The 19,597-nt window shown below is 39.8% G+C and overlaps 1 protein-coding gene across 1 annotated transcript in view; it reads left to right on the top strand.

Moving 5' to 3' along the window:
- Positions 1–3,675: 3,675 nt before the first annotated feature.
- The window catches only part of LOC139126103 (neural cell adhesion molecule 2-like), a 52,929-nt gene continuing 37,007 nt past the window's right edge, over positions 3,676–19,597 (top strand). The window contains exon 1 of the mRNA XM_070692154.1: positions 3,676–3,850. Coding sequence (XP_070548255.1) covers positions 3,784–3,850 — 67 coding nt within the window. The 5' untranslated portion in view covers positions 3,676–3,783. The remainder of the gene's footprint in view (positions 3,851–19,597) is intronic.

Below are 19,597 nucleotides of genomic sequence, written 5' to 3'. Positions count from 1 at the left end.
TCTAGAAGGAGGGTGTTTAGCTAAATTTAATTTATTGTGTGTAAATTCACACTGACTATATACAGTCACTGTGTACTGTGACCCGCTCCTATATTTTGGGTTTCGCTCATTAAATTTTTGCTGAATCATTTAACATTAAAGTTTGATTTAAAAAGAAAAATAGTGTAAAATAACGTTTTAATGGTTTATTTGCTTGACTGATTGGTAGGCGTACCTGTGCTGCAATGTATTTTATTCTTTTCCTCTATGATGACTCAGCAAAAACTAAATGAACGAGACCCAAAATACATGAGTTTGGTTACACCATGGAAACCGTGTATGCGTGATACTCGATCGACACTTAGATTTTTAAATGTTTTTTGTTTAAAAAAACCAACACGTGAACTTCTTAATCTTCCAATAATCTCTTTCAGTACGTTATCGTGTCTGGTTTTTGCACCTCCAAACTTTTATTGAGCGGAGCGGCTTTGAGATCAAACGCACAGAATTTCGTCTGTCGACTCTGGTTAAGGTAGTATATGCCTCGACAGTGAAAGATTTAAAATTGCGCTCAAATTTTCCTCAAGGAAACTTTCAACCATACTCTTGCCAAATCAAAAATCAAAATCTAGGTTCAACACTCAAATTTTGGTACTAGAGAATGACAAAATGACATTATAAACGGCGAGTAAGCGAACGACACAAGTTGAACGTGACACAACGTGACATGATATAGGTAAAAAATTATGACACTTTCTGTAATTTTTGATATACTTGAATCGAGTATGAAAATCATAATTATATTTGACCTCCTTCCACGTCTATCCACTTTAGCTGTTTCATGATGGCTGTTATACGATGCGTGGAAAGAAAATCTCGCCAATACCACATGACAGATAAACATGATGTCATTCAATCGCCGACGACATGCCATTATCATGTTGCGGGAGCCCGCCGATCTCACACGATAGTCAAATCATGACTCAAATTATTTTCACGAAAATCCGAATGAAGAACCTAAACTGTTGAGGGGGGAAAGAGGAAATGAGGCGTATTGGATTGAAAACAAACTTATTTTTAACTCTCGGTTGTTTATATGATCATTAATGTTTCCGTAATGTGTAACTCATTGAGTTTATTGGAGGGAGGGTTTTATGTCCTGGAGCGTAATTCATGCCAAATTAGCACCCCACTTTTCGATACCACTTAATCAGATTTTGACCGTGACTACTCAAATAGTTTTCGAAACTACCCATCCACTTTTCGATATCATGGAGGGTGTTTAGCTAAATTTAAATTATTGTGTTCAAATTCACACTATCTTTGCAGTCACTGTGGTTACGTCATGGAAACCGTGTAGATATACAGGATACTCAATCGACTTTTAGATTTTTAAATATTAAAGAAACAAACAAAACAACAACATGTCAACTGCTTCATCTTCCAACAATCACTTTCAGCAATTTATCGTGTCTAGTTTTCGCATATACAAACTTTTATTGAGGGGAGAAGGTTTGAGGTCAAACGCAGATAATTTCGTCTGTCGACTCTCATCTTAAGGTAGCATGTGCCTCGACAGTGACAAGACTTAAACTTGCGTTCCTCATTGAAACTTTCAACCGTACCCTTACTAAAATCAAGAAAAATCATCAGGGGTCACCGTGCACTGAAATTATTGTACTGCAGAATTAAATTACGGAACGCTTACCGATATTTGAGATTCAAAATTTCCACCATCCTTGTGTTAAATTTGTGGGAATGCATTTTTTTATTTTAACAAGTTACGACGTTGAAAACTTTTTCTTCATCCAATCGCTGTAAAATGAGTGCCAACAAGCGGTAGACTGGAAAAACATTGTACAAGTGTTTGACTCCGAATATCTGTCCCCAGGGCACATACATGTAGTACGTACCCAATTCCCTTACACTGACGAACTGTTGTATTCAAGAGACCCCGGGTACTCGGGCACCGACCAAGACACGTATCGGACATGTCACCGGCCTTCCTGCGGACGTTGACTGTCCGTAGTACGTCGTCCGCTCGCACCGCTCCCATTACTTCCCACTAACTACCTGCCCGGACCAGAGACCTTGGCAAGCAAGGATCAGTGTCCGTAGTAACGCACCGGACACACTCTGCACAGAACTGTGGCATTTTTCATATCAACGTTAGAAGATGCACATAGAATAGAAAAACTCATCTCTCTTCTCTGGAATTATTTCCGCCCAATTTGATAATTCGAAAGAGTTGAAACTACAGTCAGTACATTGGTAGTGAAAGTCGGCGGTGAGTCATGGCGTACCTCAGTCAAACATGAAAGTAGGAACTACATGTCAGTGATTTTATTATCACAACCTGCAACATTTTTGAAAACTCGTACCATTTATGTCAATATTTGAGAACTGTAATCTCCATAGACAGTGCGCAATGCGGAAATAAACGCACTTATTACTCGAGGTTTTCACAGTTTTATGACTGCCATCAATGTCCCGTTCATGTTATCTTTCACTTGTTTACAGTTTACTTGTAGATAGTCTTTGTAAAAACTCGGACATGCTTGCATGTTCTGTGGCTTTGTTTTACGTCAGTCTGTCGTCATCCAAATAAATTCATGTTTTATGACCTCATGTTGGGTCGACAATACCATGCCAAGGACACACTAGAGATAAGTCGTCTTTGGTTAAAATATTTTGAAATGTTTGTCGTTTGAAATTAAAATATTATAGTTTTTCTGTTTATGACCAAAGGGAAAAAAGTGCAGCTTCCCTGTTTCAAATCAGATATCGCTACATAAAGCAGGCATGTTTCTAGGCCTTAATATTTGCAAAACTTGGGACGGTGGTGTGAATTTCTTTTTCATCATGAACTTGGCACTTTGGCTATAAAAATTACCGCAACCGCTTTTGTCTTTGGCGTGGGTGTTGTTGTGTATGATATTTTAGGGGGAGGGTACGAAAGGAAGGCAGTGCCACACCGTAATACATACAGTGTATTACTTTAGGTGAGGGCATTTTGGAGTACTTTTAGGTTATGTGATAGTCATTATGGGGAACACTATGGAACGGATTTTGTGGAGCACAAGTAGTAAAACAGGCATACGTTTGGTGCGCAGGTCTATGTAATGCTTACTATGATCGGGAAAAATCCCATGACTGGCACTTTTAGTCTATCACCATGTGTCAACTGCGGTCTTGCAATATGCCTCAGTTTGTCATGACGTGCCGGGTGACCGTGGTATGCCACCATCATGGCTATGTATAAGTCTGTTAAATATTAATTTCGAGGTTTTGATTCCCTAGGTAGGTATTTGCGATGACCAACCGTTACGGAATTTCCCGAGAGAGTTGTTGATTTTTGAAGCAACGCTGTAGTGTGTAAGAGTTGCTCGAAATCAAGTTGAGTCAGCGAACCGGAAAGGGTGGCGATTCTGATCGATATCGACTCTTCAGAGTTTCAAAGTCCGACAAAGAAAATCAAAAATAATTTATGCGTCTACTGTAGACAGGAGTTTTGGCTACCGAATTTTCGTTCAATTCTCAGGGAGAAAATAAAATTATTATGAAATGACCATCGCCGTTGCTTTTCCGTAAACATGGTTTTAATTCGGCATCAAATGTGGGCGCGCTTTACATTAACGTTGACGTCGGAACAAATTGTCGTCTGCACAGGTGTGGGAGTAGTGATTTAATAACCAGAAGGCTAGGGGGTCCCGATTAGCTATACGCTTGCCGTTCATTCGAACGTATGAAAAGCCTACACGGTGTGCTTCGGAAAGGAACGGGCGAGATTTTAATAGGAACAAAATGTACAGTCGTTGCCTGAAGAGTATTTTGCTGACATTTGTGGTGGGAGCTGCCGTCTTCCAACCAGGTAATGAATAGTTTTATATTTTGAATGCTAGGCGCTCGGCCAATTTGAGAACGACACCTACAGACTATACGCAGGTTAGGCCAGAGCACATTGTCAGAAAACCGTCACGTTTGAACGTTGCTGAACGAAGTTCACAACTAACTTTAAAACGTTGTAGTGGCTCTGTTAGTTTATTACTTCCATTCCCCAGGAGAGGACGATAAGTTTATTGTCGAAACTATAAACTCTTCCACGGTAAAGTCGGGTTTTTGAGTGTTGCTGTCGCGAACTACATGTCGGCAACGGCCAACATTTTTGAAGTTGCAGTGGTCCATGACGTCATCATCGCGCGTTAATTGTAAACAGATAGGGAACAAAATTAGCACACTACACTCAGTACCGACGCTGGGCGCAAAATTTCAAACAAATATTTGTTCAGCTATCGTCATTATAGTAAAATGTCCATGTAGTGCAAATTTCCTATTTCTGGCATTCATGTCCAAAACTGGCCGAAATTTTAAAGTGGGGCAGCGTTCAGCGTTATGTCCACATGTGGTGACAGAAAAGATTAAAATGTGGTCAATACATTATGATTTTTAGCCACAATTTGGGTGCACGCAGAACAATGTCCTTTAGTGACAAAGGTTGATGGAGTATTTACCTGGTGAGGTGAATGGTCGCGAGGTAAGGTCTTGTCACAGGTGCAAACGAAAATTAATTATTGCATGAATGACCTGTGTAGGACCTTTCTGACCCGGGGTCCTTTCAGACGATTGATTTTTATCCATTAAGATTTTCCACCCTTCACTGACTTTTATGTAACATTTGGCCGCCATATCTAAACAACCACACAATCTAATCTTGCTCTGCACAAATATATAAACGAAATTCTACGTGTACAAAAGCGTCGCGCTGTTCCGAGTTGCGTTTTGGTCATCATTGGTTGAGCAAATGTATAAGTTGTGACAGTGATATAAGCGCCCGACTACGGTTACGTTTCTCGTGCACAGAACGGTATACATGTACGTACGCACGTATACCCCGTCACTATAGTCCAGCACAAATCCTCATTAACCTAAATGAACGTTTACGTTTCAATTGCCACCAATCGTAAGATTGGGCATTTTTAGTGCTGTACATGCAGTGGCGAGTCTCGGCTGATACACGATAAATCTTCATCGGCAGACATTCACCAAGAGGCGTCAAGATGCAAAATCGCACAGAACACTATCAGTGTCACAGATTTTGTCAATTCTCTGGGCCGACACTCAAATCGCCAAGGACCGTGGCCAGAACTATGCCGGACATCGTCACCTTAGCATGTAGGCGTACAATCACCGTTGGCGATAAATGAGTCCGCAAAGTATGCAAGCTATTTTCTTTAAGAAGTTTGTTCAGATCTTGTATCGAATTAACTAACGTACAAATACGGCCAGGTGTTCTTTTTGTACAAAGAATGATTTGAACAGTGAGTAACACAAAGGCCCAATGAGCTATGTAAACACCCACTCTGTTTCAAATTGTGCAGCTTTTGTGTTTTCTAGAGTTTTCATTTTCTCTTGATTAATTACACGCACTTAATCTGTTGACGATCTCCAAACACGGGTCACTACAAAAAGTCAAATTTTTGGAGTGACAGTTTCCTAAAGGAGGATGTTTACTTAGTAGTGGGGACGAAAGATCGACTAAGGAGAACTTTGACGACAGAAATATGGAAGCAATGAGATAAATGCAAGTGTAAGGATCTTGGTGTTAGCGCGCAAAAATACATGTACAGCTAGCTATGTTCGTTTTCATACAAGTGTTTGCCGATATTGAATGACCCTGATTTACAAATCAAAGTTCTACACAACCGTAACCGTCGTTATGCGCACTAACATATCCTGATGCACTTGAAGGTCAGATTAATTATTTACCATCGGAAATACAGTATCCATCCTTAATTGACATATTTTCTCATAAAAGTGGACATAAAACAAGTTTATCGCGCCAAGACCAACGTTCCTTGTTTCACTTTCCGTCGAATATTGTGCTGAAAATGCAGTTTGGGGGATAAGAAAGCTAGTGTTAATTATGCAATCGTCAAATATTTCGTTTGACAATTCGTGTTGAAATTTTTGTCACTGATTTGTGAAGTTACGCTTCGTTACTGACGAGATGTCAGCAATGCCGTTCGAGCTAGGTTGAAAAAGTATGTTTAATTTTATTATCATATCTATCATACCAAATATGTTATTTTAGATTGATACGAGGAAAGAGGGCGCTAGAAAAGTGACAATAGTGACAACCAAAAAGGCCATAAGATCAAGTACAATCGCCATAAAAAATCTGTATTACAAATTAATTACATGTTAGTCACAGGACAGCGTAAGACGATTCAAGTGCTAAAATCGTGTGGTCGGAAGTTTTCGTCCCACACAAGACCATGAGAATGTTATTAATATATTTTGGATTCAATGGTCATTTCCCTTTTAAATAACGGTGACAATATCTTGAAATATTTACAATATTTCATACATGTGTGTGGTATGGTATGGCAGTGAATGACTATAAGCTTATCAATGCATGTGACCTTTGCCCTGACGCCATATTTCCTCCTTCAACGTATCCAAATATAATTGACATGATCGTCTGAACTCGGAGTAAAAAAATGGCGGTTTTCTGCTGTGACGGAGAACACTCTCGGCAAGAGGTTTGCAAAACCCATTTCCACTGTAACGATAGGATAGTTGACATCGACGTATCTTTATCATGGCAATCTGTAATTTAATTAAAGTGTTACTTCGTTATTAAGCTTACGGATTAAACAACCACGGCATTTTCGAGCTCTTCATATCCTGTGACCTCTGAACTGGGCGGGAACATATTCCTACATAGCCATGGCATCATTTTGTTCTTAGACTTAAATTATGTTTTGTTCTGTACAATTAGGCAAATTTTGAAATTTTGGTTACCTTGATACTTCTGACCTGCTCTTTGAAAATTAAGAAATATTCTTTGTTAGCGGGAGATTCTTTGAACTGTCACACCCTCGCGTGGGGACTATGGTGTTGTCCACGCGGAAATCTCCGCCATGTTGCAAGCAACAGGTGGTTTCTGTATGTGAGCAACATGCCAACGCCATGCTCACTGATTTCTTACTGGTTGGCCCATGGATGTAAAAAATAGACCCCTTGGGAAACAAGATGCAGTTTCGGTGCGATGCCATTGAAAACACGTTCACAGCAAATTAATTTTGTAATATCTAAAATTGGATTTAGATATGACCATGATGTGACTCAAGTGATAAACCCAAGGAGTGCGTGGGTTTCCGTAAATAAGCAGTTAATAATCCGCCGCCATATTGATTTACTGGTGAACAATGACCGATAGCTTTGTTGACACATTTTTTCTAAACTTTGTTTGCTGTCTGATCAGATTAGGACACAACTATTTGTTCCCTTGGATGCCTGGCTGGGTTAGGTATTCCTGTTTGTGCTGTCCGCACTGTGTTACCTCCATAGTGCATTCAAGACCTCCTTAGTGCATTCAAGAACTAGTCCATACTTCTTCATTAGAGGTAGGAAGGAATTATCCGTGCTTCGCCGTCTATTTGGGGACGAGATTTCACATTGAATCTTTTGTTTACGTCGGGAGAATTTTTCTTGGGGTATTTCTTCTATGAGGGACAAGCTTACGAATCATGAATGAAACGCATCAAATGCTTGGTTCCGACCTTGAGTGTCATCTCATGACCAAACTATCTGGATCGAAACTGCTGGTCTGCAGTGTTTTTTGTACTCTACAAATGGCCGTATTAAGACTATAGCGGTTTGCATTTACCAATGCGGTAATTCAGATGATTGGCACGTCCATCCCGGACGTCCACGCAGCTGCCACTCACCCACGCTGGTGACGTATAAACACCAACTACACGTGTACTATCACCTATTTATACAATTACATAACATTCGAATGATACACCATCACATATTTTGTAAAACATAATTAAAATTGTCATTGGTATGTTAAAAGCAAATTGAAATGAGTCTGAAATTTAGACATGATGTTATCCGACTGGAGTATTAAGTATGAAGTCTATAAAAGTGGCGATTTTTCCCGTTCAAAAATTCCAAGCTTAAAAGGTCAGAGGTCATAAGATATCCACAGGGTCGCGCAAGGTTCTCCTATAATGTGAGATTGTGAACTCAACAGAGCAAGCTTATTCTGACTACATCCTAATAGATAAGAAAGATAACATGACCTATGAAGTAAATTTCAGAAACTTGACTTTCTTAAGACTCCTAAAATCTCACTTTATATGAACAATAATTAGCCTTGATATTCTAGTCATGAAATTCACAAGGCAGGTGATTTTTGCTGGCTTGACCTGGTTGTAATAGTGAATCATAGCAGTGGGTTTTTATGGTCTGCCCATTAAGGTACCAAAGGACCTCCATGGTCTACCAGACAGCTTGATTTCTGTGCAAATGTTGAATGACTGTACATTCAAAGGGCTATCTGGATCAACATCATAATACCAGGTATATGTTTTGAGAGGATCATTAGACTTGGTTCAAGTCGGTGAATTTAAAAAAAAATAAAATCATTTATAATAGTTTCTCTTGTGTCTCTCCTATTTCGTACAAACCTATCCGGAATTTGGCAGCTCACGCCAGGTTTTCCCAGCGATTGAATGTGTCACGTTTGAGTCTGCGCAGTAGTGAGTTAGTTTCTGAACTCCGCGTTCACCCCACTCATCGCGTTCGCCCTACTCATCGCGGCCACTCACGCGCGCGTTTCACATGAAAGCAAAATACAAATCATTGCGTTCACTCCACTCAAACATTCACAAATCACAGACTTGAACCAAGTCTAGGGGATTTCAGTAGGCAAGACAACTCGCTGGGTGAGACCCTAGTCAAGATTCAATAGATGTGCGTTACGACATTTCCCTTCAAATAGTTTATGTATAAGGCCTCTTAAAATCTATCGGCGACGCTCATCAGGCGATGTCACAAGGAGGTAGGAACGCTCTTGAAGTCCTATATCTCATTGGTATCACCTATCCATGTTGGGTGCTTGTGACATTGCTAAACTATTGAGAAAGGACCTGGCTGATGTAGTGGATTTTTGGATATTCATAGAAACTTCCACTAAATAATAATCTATACCCATGTACTAAAATAAGTATCACACGTCGGTGTTATCCATTTATTCGCCAAAACCCATGCGAAGACGGAAATTCCATCGTCATGTAGCGTTTAGTTTCACAATTCTAATTACCCAAAATGCGCATCATCTGTATAAATGGAAATTACCATCTCAACGGATCCTAAAATGACGAATTCAAGACGTCTTCCAAGGAACTACTTACGTCATTCGAAGATATCATAGTTTCGGTTTTACTGTTGACTAGTTTTGGAAGCATCTGCCTGTGTCCGTTTATCGTGGTATCTGACAAAGTGATGACGTCATTGATATTGCCTTCGGGGGAAGGCCGCGAGGTCGGTCGGCTCGTCTGGCTTGTTGCCACCTACGAATCCATGTTAATACCTGCAAATATGCAGCATTGCCGAGACAAAGATAGCAATGCCATTTGTGGCCTTTCGATTCTCCCATTCACAAATCACAAATCGTTTTTGTTTGCCGATTTCAAATGAATGTATATGTCACCGATGAAATCGCTTACTGGCCGGTGCGTAGGCGGCCAACGATCATGTGTCGAGGCGTCCCTATTCGTACCATACTACCAATTAGTTTACATGAAGAAAATTTGATTGAGTGATAGATTGAGCGACCACTTTGCATCAGAATGGAGGAGTCACTATTTGCTCGAGATCAATAAACTTTGAAGTGCCTTTGAAGCCAGCTGTCTTTTATCCCCCCCCCCCCGACAATGAATCTTGTACCCTGATAGTGTTTCTTTTTCAATATTTCGAGAGTCACACCTCTCTTTGTAAAATTTACCGACCAATTATTCCTTTCATATATGTTTAAATGCACACTTGTATGTTTTATTATCTGGTCATTACAAAACGACCATGGTGGAATATGAGGAATTAGGATAAAAATGATAACAGCGTTTTTAAAGGCAGAGTAATATATCCCCGGGATCAAGTTTGATCTAGTCTGTAAGAGGATTATGAAGGTGTCATAGCCTTTTGTTTTCATTAAAATTGTAATCTAGTAAGTAAATTTCCTGGCAAGACAATCTGACGCCTGGACCATGCCTTTAAGGATGACAAGGTGTTCAACTGGCACAGTCAACATGTCACCCCTATGATGTGTAATCTCGTAAACTAATATCCGAAAAACTGCATAGTTCCACACCGTCATCTATTGACAGAGGTCAATTTTTATGGTTTCCGGATACTGTCTTGCTCATGCGTTCATTCATTGCAGAGCCGCTGAAACGGTGTCTTGGTTTAATTTTTAACGTTCCTAGATTTGTTACTGAGCTGGTATAAAGTGTTCTTGAATAATATTGCGTGGTAAGGGTTTTATAGTTACGTGAGGAGAGGTGGGTTCATTTTGCTAAGATCGACCCTTTGACCTTGTTTTTTTCAGTTATTACAGTTTGTCACTTGACAGACTGCGCAGAAACAGGACGACCCGTGTTTGCAATTTACTGTTTCAACTGCACATCAATGTATTCGGGACCAGAATTGATTTCTTACTGATCAAGGGATTCGTTTGATAACTTACACAAGCACCTCCAGGGGATCTTGCAAGCTTGAATAATGTGAATTTAAACAGTAGACAATGGTGGAATGGGACAAGACAGAGAAACACGTGCATTCCTACCTTCCTAGTACATCCGTACCGGCAACGAATTTTCAGATGTGCATCCATCCATCGATCCATCCATCGATCCATCCATCGATCCATCCATCCATCCATCCATCCATCCATCCATCTATCCATCTATCCATCCATCTATTCATCCCTCTCCATACATACATATCCATCCATCCCTCCATCCATCCATACATTCGTCTACATCCATCCATCCATCTATCCAGCCAGCCAGCCAGCCAGCCAGCCAGCCAGCGGTTGGACGGCGACGTGTTACTTTGTACCAGTTTCAATAATGACTATCGAAGTATCGACGACAAATTTTAGGTTTCATTGATTTGGAACCAGGTATTTGTGCATGCACATCAATAATACTTGATGACCTTCAGGCAGTTTTTCCTTTGTTCATGTAACTTTTATTGGCTCACAGACCTAGGGTCAGTGACTTACTGAGACGAACAGACACATCAAAACTGACGAGCCGCACTACAACCAGTCATCGGCCTTTATGTGATTTCTGCTGTCTGAGAGTCATCCAAATAATTGATATATTACACCACTGATAACGATCATAAGGTCTTACACCCTAAGGCTTTCAACATTGAGTAGAAACTGACCTTGACTTTCCTCGGTGAAGTAAAACAAACAGTCGTACAGACAATGCATTAATTTGTGCAATACTACATTCGTCCCGGTCGTAAATTTGTCAGTAATGAGCAAAGCGATGCCGGGCAACTGGAACAGATGTGTGCGTTATCCCAGATGGATAGATCTAGATAGAGTGAAACGCTATTAGTGTCCACCCTTCACGTGTTTGAGAATGATATCTCCTCGATCAGATCGAATCAGCCTCCGATATTGTACATCATTCTACGCCTCTGTGCTTTTAAGTTCACAGATAACTTAGTGTTACTCGAAAACCGAGGTGATATTCATCCCAAATTGGTATCATTCATGTATTATTGATCATGAACACCTGTCCGCTGTGATCACACTCTGTTTTATTCCTATTTTGTGACCCAGTAAGCTTGTCCTTACCCTCTCAACATCATGGTTTGACAAAAACTCGCTGTTGTCAGCGGTGAGTGTGTACCCGTAGACAGAAAATGGGGGTGGGTCGGGGAGGGGGGTGGGGTGGGGTGAACAGTGAGTAAAACCTTTTTGATCACCAAAACGAACATCTTGCTTTGACTTTCATGTTTGGTATCCTTGAGGCAAAGTGAATTTATTTTTTTGTGAGTTACAACACAAAGGATAATTCAAAGTCAAACGAGAGTCATGTGACTTTTACACGAGACAAAATGAAAGCAAAATACAAATAACAAACAAACGAGTGTACTCATTCAAAAGGAAATATTCAGAGGGAAATACAAATTTACAAGAAAACCATCTACGTTAATAATATAACATTGTGCGCGACCCTAAGGGTCATCATAATTATGAACTTTGATCTGATGAAAGAAATGGTAATTGAACCATGTAATCAACGGCAAATTACAAAGTTTGATACCATTTAAATAGATTTTGTTCAATATCGCGAAAAAAAAATCCGTTATCAATCGAGCATTTATGCTTTCATTCTCGTTGACTTCCCATTCAAATCTAATATACCGATTTCATGGCGATTCGGGCAGAACAAACTGAGCATGCGCAGAAACTTAACGCTGAACGAGATGCTTTGGAAACCATTTGAATCTCCAGAGCGCGATCTTTAACCAATTAGGAGAGAGATGGTAATCTGTTGAACCGTTACAAGAGATGATCTTACTTCAGAATCAATGAATATATGTATGTATGTGATGTCTGTACTCTGTGACTGAAACTATTAGTCGTGCCAATTGACAAAATGAAAAAAAAATCCAGCGCAGTGATTTTTCCATCAGGGCGGGTAATAGCGTTTAACCTCATCGGCATGCATACTGACGGTCTCAAGGGATCATGATATTAAAACCGCACTCCCTCTCTCTCATTGTTCTGTCTCGATTCGAGGAAATGTTTTTTTTTATAATTTCTTGAAATTCATGAATTCCTCAAGACAAAACCGGACTGAATTTCAGCGAATGATGAGAATTGGTGATTTGCAGCGAAAGTTATATCCCAAGAATCGTGAAAGAGCCCTCTTTAGCAATGTAAGAGGTTGCATTCGTCACTGATTATTTCTTCATTTACTGCAGAACCGATGCATCTGTATAACTAATGGTCAAGGAAAAATCAGTAATACTATACATTACACAGTTCACCTTTGAAACAGAGCTGTGCTGATGCAGAGAATACACTATGATGTATTTGCAAGTGTATTCTCTGCATCAGCACAGCTCTGTTTCAAAGATGAACTGTTACTATGTGTGATGTATAGAATTACTGATTTTTCCTTACTCATCAATACTTTTTTCGGCAAATTGGAAGTCGTATTAGTTCATTTTAATGTCTTCAATATTCACAAATTCTGAGTGGCAAATACAAGGATAATCTATCCGTTAACCATTGGGAGAATCGACAGTTTTAAAAAGGGGATTCAGCTAGCGTCAGTCGCCAAGTGCCCTTAGACATATCAACAATTTCACTGAATAGATACCGTATAATGTTGAATTTTATTACTTTTTTGCATTGTTTCGCTTCCTGTTTTGTTCTGCTCCATGTTTAAATTTTTTTTCCTTCTTGGCTCCTCTATTTGGTTTTTACTTCACTTAATTCGTTGTATTCCAAAAGAACTGAATATGTAGCCTGTCTGTTAAATCGCATCGATTATTAAGCAATCATTGACAATGCAAAGTGCCATTAAGTGTTACAATCTGCTCTGACTTGCACCCCTACATAACACCGACCTCGCAAGGAATCATGGGAATGTCTAAAAGTGAAAAACCTTTTCCAACTTTATTTTTTCGAGGTCGCTAATAAATCAAAGAAACAATGCACGAAACGTGACCGTTTTCTAGAGGTCATACGGATGCTATCTCAGCTAAATGTCACTCAGGGCGTTACATGGGCAATTAACGCAACAATTACCACGAGTTACACAGAGGTTATAAGTGATATTAGATGAGTTCGCTTGATAAAGTCTAAGATTGAACAAGTGTTGACATTAGCACCATAGTTGGTTAGCTGAAAGCCGTCACTATCACGGACAACGATCAATTCTCAGCTACAACAATTGAGGAGATTTACACACCATAGGTGTCCGGGTTTATTGCTCACCATCTGTCACGAACCGCGAGTATGATGGAAATTTCTGTTCATACTGCAAACGCGAGATGAGCGGGTTTTTTTAACCGTCTGCAACTGTAAAATGGCTGATAATTTTGTATAGGCCATTTGAATCAAAATATATTCTACTTTAAAATTTGCATATTTGGTTAGTTTACACCCCTGTTTATTGGATGAGTTCATGAGTATACTTCTGAATCGTCGAACTGACGGAGAAAAAAGTTTCAACAAATAATATCAACGTAACCTTATGAGATATTTAACTGGAGGGTTATTCGTAATTGGGATATATTACTGAAAGCGAGGATAGTTTTATTCGTGTATGTGATATTTGGATAATGTTCCCAATTTGCGTCACATAATACAAAAATACCAAAATAGCAAAAAGTCGCCTGTGTATATTTCACTGATTTTATATAACATGGTGTGGAGACAATCGGGCAGATTATTAATAGTAATACATTAAGATTAGAGGTCTGGCGCCAAGATTCTTGTACAAGACGTATTATTGCCACTTAACATCTCTTGTCTTTTTATCTTCTTCTAATCATCGAGAAAAACTATGTATGAAAGCAACTGTAGAGTGTTGAAAATCTTGAAGGTTTAAAATGACAGGGATAATGTAAAGGGTTAGGCTCCAAATCTGTCAGGTACGAATCAAAACATGCCATACATCTTGAAGACAGGCACAAATTTCTTTGATGCAATCAGAGTCTCAATGGATACATGATTGTCGATGTCCTTCTCCATCAGGACGATGGCGTCCGCTCTCCTAGTCCCTCATCGCTGAGGAGCTTTCGACGCTAGTAGACAGACAGGGACTGACGGGTGGCTGGCGACAGACAGAAGCAGATAGAGACAGGCTAGCAGAAATAAAAGCAGATGGGCTCTAATATAGGTAGTGACACTGGAGAACAAGTTACGGAGGCAACACAACCAGCCACAACGACTGTCATCAGAGAGAGAGAGAGAGAGAGAGAGAGAGAGAGAGAGAGAGAGAGAGAGAGAGAGAGAGAGAGAGAGAGAGAGAGAGAGAATGTAGTTCTTGAGAAAGATCTTATGACAAAGAGGAAATAAGATTAACCGATATTGAATGAATTGAAGCAAAAAGTCAATTTGAAACAAGGGTATTAGAAAACACTGACATAGTTTCCTTGACCAAGCATGGACTGACAAGAGAATAGATTTAAGTTCAATTAAGATGATATCGAATAACAATAATAAGAGCTTTTCAACTTCCATACTGACATGGATGGTTGGCATCGATGAGATGTTATGGTTAGCCCTCTAGAGCATCACTAGTAATTGCAAAAAATCGAGATGATTTTAGTCCGACAAGACGACAATCTCAGAAGGGAATTGGAGATCACGGTCCCTCAGTGTAGATGTGTATCTTTACGGACTTTAGAGTAACCATGCTGCCCTGTTTTCATTTCGCTGCTGTGAGTCCCAATCCATTAGTTCTGCAGCGTTGAGCAGAAGGGGCCCTCCGAGGCCCTGTGACCTGTATTCTTATCCGGTGAAGCGACACGACTTTTGCAGTCATGTCTCTTCCCCGCTGTACCACCTCCAATGTATCGTACACATTCTAGTAGAGACACGCCAAAAGTCTGTTTCGCCTCGTTATAGTTGGGCTTTGTCATGCTCTTTCAGAGTGAAGTCAAAATGAACGAAAAATAGCTTCTCCATTCTTCAATCGATGCCAACATTGATTTTGTAATTTTTTTAATGTTCAACAAATTAATCATGAGGCAATCCTCGATACAGTTTACATGTGAAAAATGCGGGCTGGCTGTTCGACAATTTCGCCTACATCTAGAAATTCATCTCCTAAATGTCTTCCACGTCGGGGTGCACTCACCCCATCAGCATCGCCACTTATCTTTATAAAAATAGACCATCGCTCGATGCGTCCCACCAAATTACTTCTTTCGATACCACTCGACTCCAAGGCGACAGTGATAACGTGAGCTAATGAACGGTCACCAACGAGTGTAGCTATTTTTAGTGCCGGGTTTCTGCGTCAGTTGTTCATTCACCAGCAGGCCTGATTCACCAGGTAAGAAATCCCGGCACAGTCACGTGACATACTGTGAGAGAGCCAGAATGTAGCTCACATTGTACGCGTCTTTTGGAATATGACGTTGGACAAGTGTACGTCACCGTTTGCAAAGATAATACAAAACTTGTACCGCACGTGGTGCGCACACATCCAGATCTCGAGATTTGCACAATTTTGTTCATCCATTGAAACGTTTTTGGCGGCATTATTTTCGGTAAAAACTCGCTACACGGAGGTTACATTTCAAGTGCACAGTCAATGCCGATTGTTGAAGACTCTGAAATCACGAAAATTCCTACGAGAAGCACAAAACAACGATTGTTCGATCGTTATGTGTGCATCTACTATAAAGCTACCTAGCAGAGCTGTAGTTGAAGATAGTGATTATGTTAAAATTGACTGGGTCAGAAAATGTTCTTTATATTCGTTTTATCAGTGCGTTTATATATTAATGCCTCAATTATTAACTTTTGTTTGTAATCGTTTGACAAATGAGAACTAAAGCCAGGGAGGCCTTTTTTTGAATTAGCAATCTCCGTGTAATAAACCTGACCCAATCACTTAGCTCAAGCAAAATGCGATGTATGACTTTTGTAAAGTTAATTCAATTTAGTGTCATTAAAGCGATAAGCTTCTTTGCTTTGCCAGAAAGTCCAGAAAATATCAATATTATCATGCATCATGCATGACATTTGACGGATGATAGTCGACCCCTCGCGATATTTGTCATGATCGTAAAATCAAGTGATGTTTTCTCTCCAAGAAGGGTACATTACTTTATTTCTTAATTTGAATTTTTGTTCGATTTAATAACCAATCGTGCGATACCAGAGTTGACGTAAACAGAAAATGGGCGTAGGCGAGGCACATTGGCACTTTTCACCGACCCATTCAGCAGGCTGTTACGAGTTCAACGCTGCGCATGCGCCGTCTCTTGACTTCGCGGGTCCTGCTATTCCGCTTCAATAAATGTACATACGGTGGTATACGTAGGGCTAAAAATATCGTCCTTCGGCAACGACGGCCCCTGAAAATCAAGTTTCTAGTCTTAAGGTAATATGCACCTCGAAAGTGAAAGTCTTAAACTTTTGCTCACACTTTCCTCAAGGAAGCTTTCAACCATTCTCTTGCTAAATCAAGAATAAAAATCAGGAATCACCGTGCAAAATTTGGTACCAGAGAGACAAATAACGTGAGATTTCTCGATATTTGAATTCAAAATGGCCGCCATCCCTGTTTTAAATCTACGGGGGGTAAAAATTTCCGTTTTCGAAAAACTAAGATGGTGAAAAGTTTTATTACACCAAGTGCTTTAAAATGAATCCCCTCGAAATGAAAACCAGAAAAGAATTGGGAAAAGTTTGAGAGTCTGAATATCTGTCCCCGAGGCGCGTTCTGTTACAGTCATTTTGAACGATATCCACTGTCTGGCCGCCGGCAATTTGTTCGGCCGTCATGCAGTCAATCCATTCTTAACAGACCGTATACTTAATTGAAAACCCAGTATTTCATCTTTATCGTATCCCTGTCATCAAATGCTCTTTCCAGAGTGTGGTCTGACCGATGAAAGGTCTGGACATTCTTAATGGCTTCTCAGCTGCTCTCCCTTGAACTCAATATCAATGACTTAATATGACATTTGGGAAGTGATAAGCTTGCAGCTTGTTGACGGGTCATCATCGTCACCGGCGTCCCGCCATTATGCGAGTAACGCGGACCCGGATTGCCCGTACATTGCTGGACTTTGGCCTCAGCTCGCAGATGACAGGTAACAAACAGTAAAATACGTGAAAGTGGTCACGGTGCATTCACAAACTTCCACTGGGTGCAGGACGAACAAATAGCAACAAAATAATGTCGAGTTGAAGTAGAGAGCGGAGCTACAATGACCGCCATGTTTTATTTGAGTAAAATAGTCCATTAACAACGGGTATCGTAATTATTTAAATTTTTTGTAGTTTATTCTATCGTCATTAATTTCATTTATGGTTGACCTTTTAAAATTATCGTTAAATTTGATGTATGGTTGTCAAATTATTTTAATGACGCCTCTGGTCATCGAGATAAGCAGGAAATGATGTTGTTGACAAAATTATCAACAGCAACATTCGTTTGACCTCGACCAACTCGCCCTCACAAAGCAATATAAATGACATTTTTATGTGTCTCAACAATACGGAAAACAACGGGAGAAGTTTCAACAGTAATAACTGAACAAAAGCTTGTAAAATTTACGTAAAAAATGCTTTAGAACCCTGGATGCTTCTTTGTGCCATCTGGAAGGTGTACATCGATACGAGCGGAATATTTAGAGTGTTTGAACAAACTTCGAATTCTAGCCAAAACTTATACCCGCAACTATTCGAATGTCCATGACCTTGGGAAATATTTATGCAAAGTACTTTTGGCGAAATATTTATACCGCGAATTACGGTTTCAAGCGTTGTGCGCCTTAAATATGTTGTGTTGCGTGGTTTTTGCGTTACTCTTATAAGTTTGACAGATCATTTAATTTAACTAAACGTTTCATGCCCCCCCCCCCAAGTAGCAAGCAATATTTTATTGACATGAAGCAAAAGATAGCTTTGCACATAGTGCATCTAAGTCTGTCAGATTAATATGAATCATTTAGGTTGTGTGTTAGCTATTCCTTTTGGAAAACTCTGGTCAGAGTTGTTTTGAAAACACAGTCACAAAAAAGGAGAAAAAAGACTTGCAGGTTTCAAAGTGACGAAGGCGATGATAAAAAAAAATATTTTTTGTGGAGGAGCGCTCATGATAGATTCACTTCCGTCTCACTATCAGCAAGGAAAAAATAAATATCATAATTATTAAATAAATACATATTTTATGAGCACGAAATGTAATAAGTATGACAATATGCAATTTAGTTTTGTATATTTACTTAGGTATTTATATTTAGGTGTTTCTATTCGTTACAAGAAATACATTTTATCTCAGCCCTGGAAAAAAAATACAAGTTTGTTCGCAGAATGAGATTTCTGGCTTCTTAGAGCTTGAATTGAACCATAAAGTATATTGCAGATTTATGTGTCATAAATAGGTCAAATATGTGACCTGTCAAAAGCAGTGAGTCACTCACTACGTAAGGTTGTTCGGTACATGTGCGCCAAAAGAGATTCCACAGGTGGTTGTCCGCTATCGCCCGCAAACTAAAAGTTACATTTATGGCGTTATTTTTGCAGTACTGAATAATTGCGAAATTCTTTACTTGTGACGAAACCATTGTTGTCCATTGTTTGTGTTTAATGGGTGTCATGCGCCTTTATTGTCTTGTGAGACTGTATTTAATCTGTTAATCACTACTGCGTGGGTTGCAGAGCCGCATATCTTCAACCTTGGAGGCGATGTGTTTACGTGTGTGGTGTTATTGAGGATTTGTTTGTGCGATTTTCGGGCTGCCTATATACGTACATTGCACAACAAACAGGTATTGGCTGGCACGGTGCGGTCCACGCATACTGGTGGGCGATGCAACGATGCGTGGTCTCTGAGTCAGCGAAGTTGTTTGGGTGATGTCGTAGTCTACCATTCAGGCTGTGTAAAAAAGGCGCGTGACAGCGTAAATGTGGTCGCTTGTGGACTTTGCTCAACAGACCCTGGACAATGTTTATTAAACCAAAATGTATCATAAATACAGGGAGAAATACAGAAACTGTTCAATAAATGAGAAATACCAGCAAATATATGGTTTGTTTGTCTAC

The sequence above is a fragment of the Ptychodera flava genome (assembly GCF_041260155.1).
Source record: "Ptychodera flava strain L36383 chromosome 3 unlocalized genomic scaffold, AS_Pfla_20210202 Scaffold_26__1_contigs__length_13983176_pilon, whole genome shotgun sequence".
In the NCBI taxonomy this organism is placed as follows: Eukaryota; Metazoa; Hemichordata; class Enteropneusta; family Ptychoderidae; genus Ptychodera; species Ptychodera flava.
Note: the sequence above shows the minus strand (reverse complement) of the source record. Positions and strands in the feature narration are given on the sequence as shown.